The 2,222-nt window shown below is 46.8% G+C and overlaps 1 protein-coding gene across 4 annotated transcripts in view; it reads left to right on the top strand.

The window, feature by feature from the left end:
• Positions 1 to 662: 662 nt before the first annotated feature.
• The window catches only part of LOC113826242 (U8-agatoxin-Ao1a), a 200,124-nt gene continuing 198,564 nt past the window's right edge, over positions 663 to 2,222 (top strand). For 2 of the 4 annotated variants that reach the window (XM_070141173.1, XM_070141171.1), the window contains exon 1: positions 663 to 927. In XM_070141173.1, the coding sequence (XP_069997274.1) occupies positions 846 to 927 (82 nt within the window). In that variant the 5' untranslated portion in view covers positions 663 to 845. The remainder of the gene's footprint in view (positions 928 to 2,222) is intronic. The other 2 variants (XM_070141170.1, XM_070141169.1) reach the window with 1 other exon arrangement.

Here is a 2,222-nt window from a genome sequence, read left to right as displayed (position 1 = left end):
ACAAACACACACACACACTTACACATGCGTTTCATAATTTTCAGAGAGACATTCTGTATGAAATATAACGCAGATAGGAATCATTTCCAGCAGCACCTGCTTCCTCTACAGTACTCTCAATAAAAATGATATAAAACCCGTCTTACACCCTTTGACAGACTCAAATACTGTCATTCATTTCCTCTGAGTAAGCTGGAGATTTGAGTGTACACCCCTAGGTCGTAGCGGGTCGTTGAGTCAATCGCAACTTCTTAGCTGTAGATAATGGTGTTTTTCCTGTTTCTCATAAGTGATTCTTCCTTCTTGAGTGGTAAGTGCCAAATATGGTAATGCTGTGTTTTTGTAATGTAAAGGTACTTACATCCAGGAATGAAAAATGGCTAAGAGTGATGATTGGCTATTAAGCGACGGTAGAAACATGATTGGACACAAATGCGTGACGTCACGACAGATCAACACTCAACAGATGGTAAGAAGAGGCCCATTGTTGTGGTTCTAGGACCTCGCGGTTCGCACAGCGAGTCTCCTGCCGAGAACCGCAGAGAACCCTTCATCCTCCAAATATTTCCAAATCGACGTATGTCCCCGGATCCAATCTATTAATTAAATCGCCGTGGAGATCCCCCCGTGTTATCGTGCCCCTGGCAGGCGCGCGGGGATGCGGGGGCGCGGTCCCAAACACACAGAGTTGAGCGGACGTCAACTCGCACCACGGAGCCACACAGCCCTCGGCCCGCATCGTGTCAGCACACGCGCCTCCCTCGCTCCTCGCTCGCTCCAGCTGCACCTCAGCCTCCGCGCTTCGCCCCTCCACTCTCTCGCGGCACCAGAACAGCAGCGGCACCATGGGAATCAAGGTGGTGGTGATGCTCCTGGCTCTCACCCTTCTCCTGAGCGTTGTCATGGCACAGCCTCTGCTCAACGAAGGTAAGTGTCACCAGCGCCTCATAAGCTCGGGGGATCGGAGGCCGCTCGGGACCTGGGAGGAGCCGGCATATGGTAGTTCGGAGAGAGGTCACGCGCCTGTCCCCGGCCTCGCGTTCTTTCGCTGCGTTGGAGGTCATCGCTTCCTTTCGTCCTTTTCATTCGCTTTTCCTCGGCGACTACGCTTTTATCACTCGTTCGTTCATCTCTTTTTCATTCGTTTGCTCACCGACTACGCTCTTATCGGCCGTCTGAGCGTAAATAATACGAATAGACGAAAGAAACAAGAAAACTAAAAAAAAACAAAAACAAAAAAACAAAAAACATAACGCAACGAAGAGAAAAGAAGTCATAACGCAATATTCTCGGGTCAGCAAAGGTCACACGAAAGCCGTTCCTCCCAAAACGAGATTTCAAGGCGGAGGGGAGGTCAGGATCGCCAGTGCGCCGTCAGCAAGTGGCTCCTCATTCTAATTCCCCTCATACTGACCTTCCTCGTTCTAATTCCCCTCATACTGACCTTCCCAGACTGGTCTCCGTACTTTGACTTCCTCATAGTGACTTCATGACTTCATCTTCGCGATCTCCTCATACTGGCTTCTTCAGAGTGGCTTCCTCACGCTGATTTCCTCACACTGATCTCATACTCTCACTCACTGGCGCTGATTCTGCATTTTTGATTCCCTCACACTGCCCGATTTTAGATTCATTATATTGCGTCTCATACCTCATACACACTGCCCGTTTAGAATCACGTTATTGCACCTCATACCTCATAACGATCACCTCGCAATAACCCTCCGTACACTGCTCTCCTCATAGCAATGTCCTCACACAAACATCCTCACACTTCCCTTACCGCACCGACCTCCTCACACTGACCCCAACATTACAAATTCCCTCACACTCTCCTCATTTCTGAAGCCACGTCTGTTGCCCTTTGCCCATATGAGCACCCCACCCCTCCCCCCTCCCCCCCAAAAAAAAAATCTAGAAAAAAGAATATTCAAATCATCAACTTTTATTCAGTATTTTTTTTTTTTTTTTTTTTTTTTTACCGATCACATATGTTCTCGAAATGCTAGAGCGTGAGCGTGTAAAGGGGAAGGTATAACATGCTCTGAAGTGTAGCATATCTTAGCGAAAGCTTTCATTTCGAAAAAGCCAATTGTTCATACTCGTATTTCAATTTCTTTAAGTATCATTTTTTTTTCAAAATTTCTCGTTTCGAAACTCTCCCTTCTCTGAGTATGATTTTTTTCGCTAGATTTAATTTTCAAACTTTTTTTTTTAGGAAA

Source organism: Penaeus vannamei, chromosome 27 (assembly GCF_042767895.1).
Source record: "Penaeus vannamei isolate JL-2024 chromosome 27, ASM4276789v1, whole genome shotgun sequence".
NCBI lineage: Eukaryota > Metazoa > Arthropoda > Malacostraca > Decapoda > Penaeidae > Penaeus > Penaeus vannamei.
The sequence above is the reverse complement of the archived record's forward strand: the minus strand, read 5'-3'. Positions and strand labels throughout refer to the sequence as shown.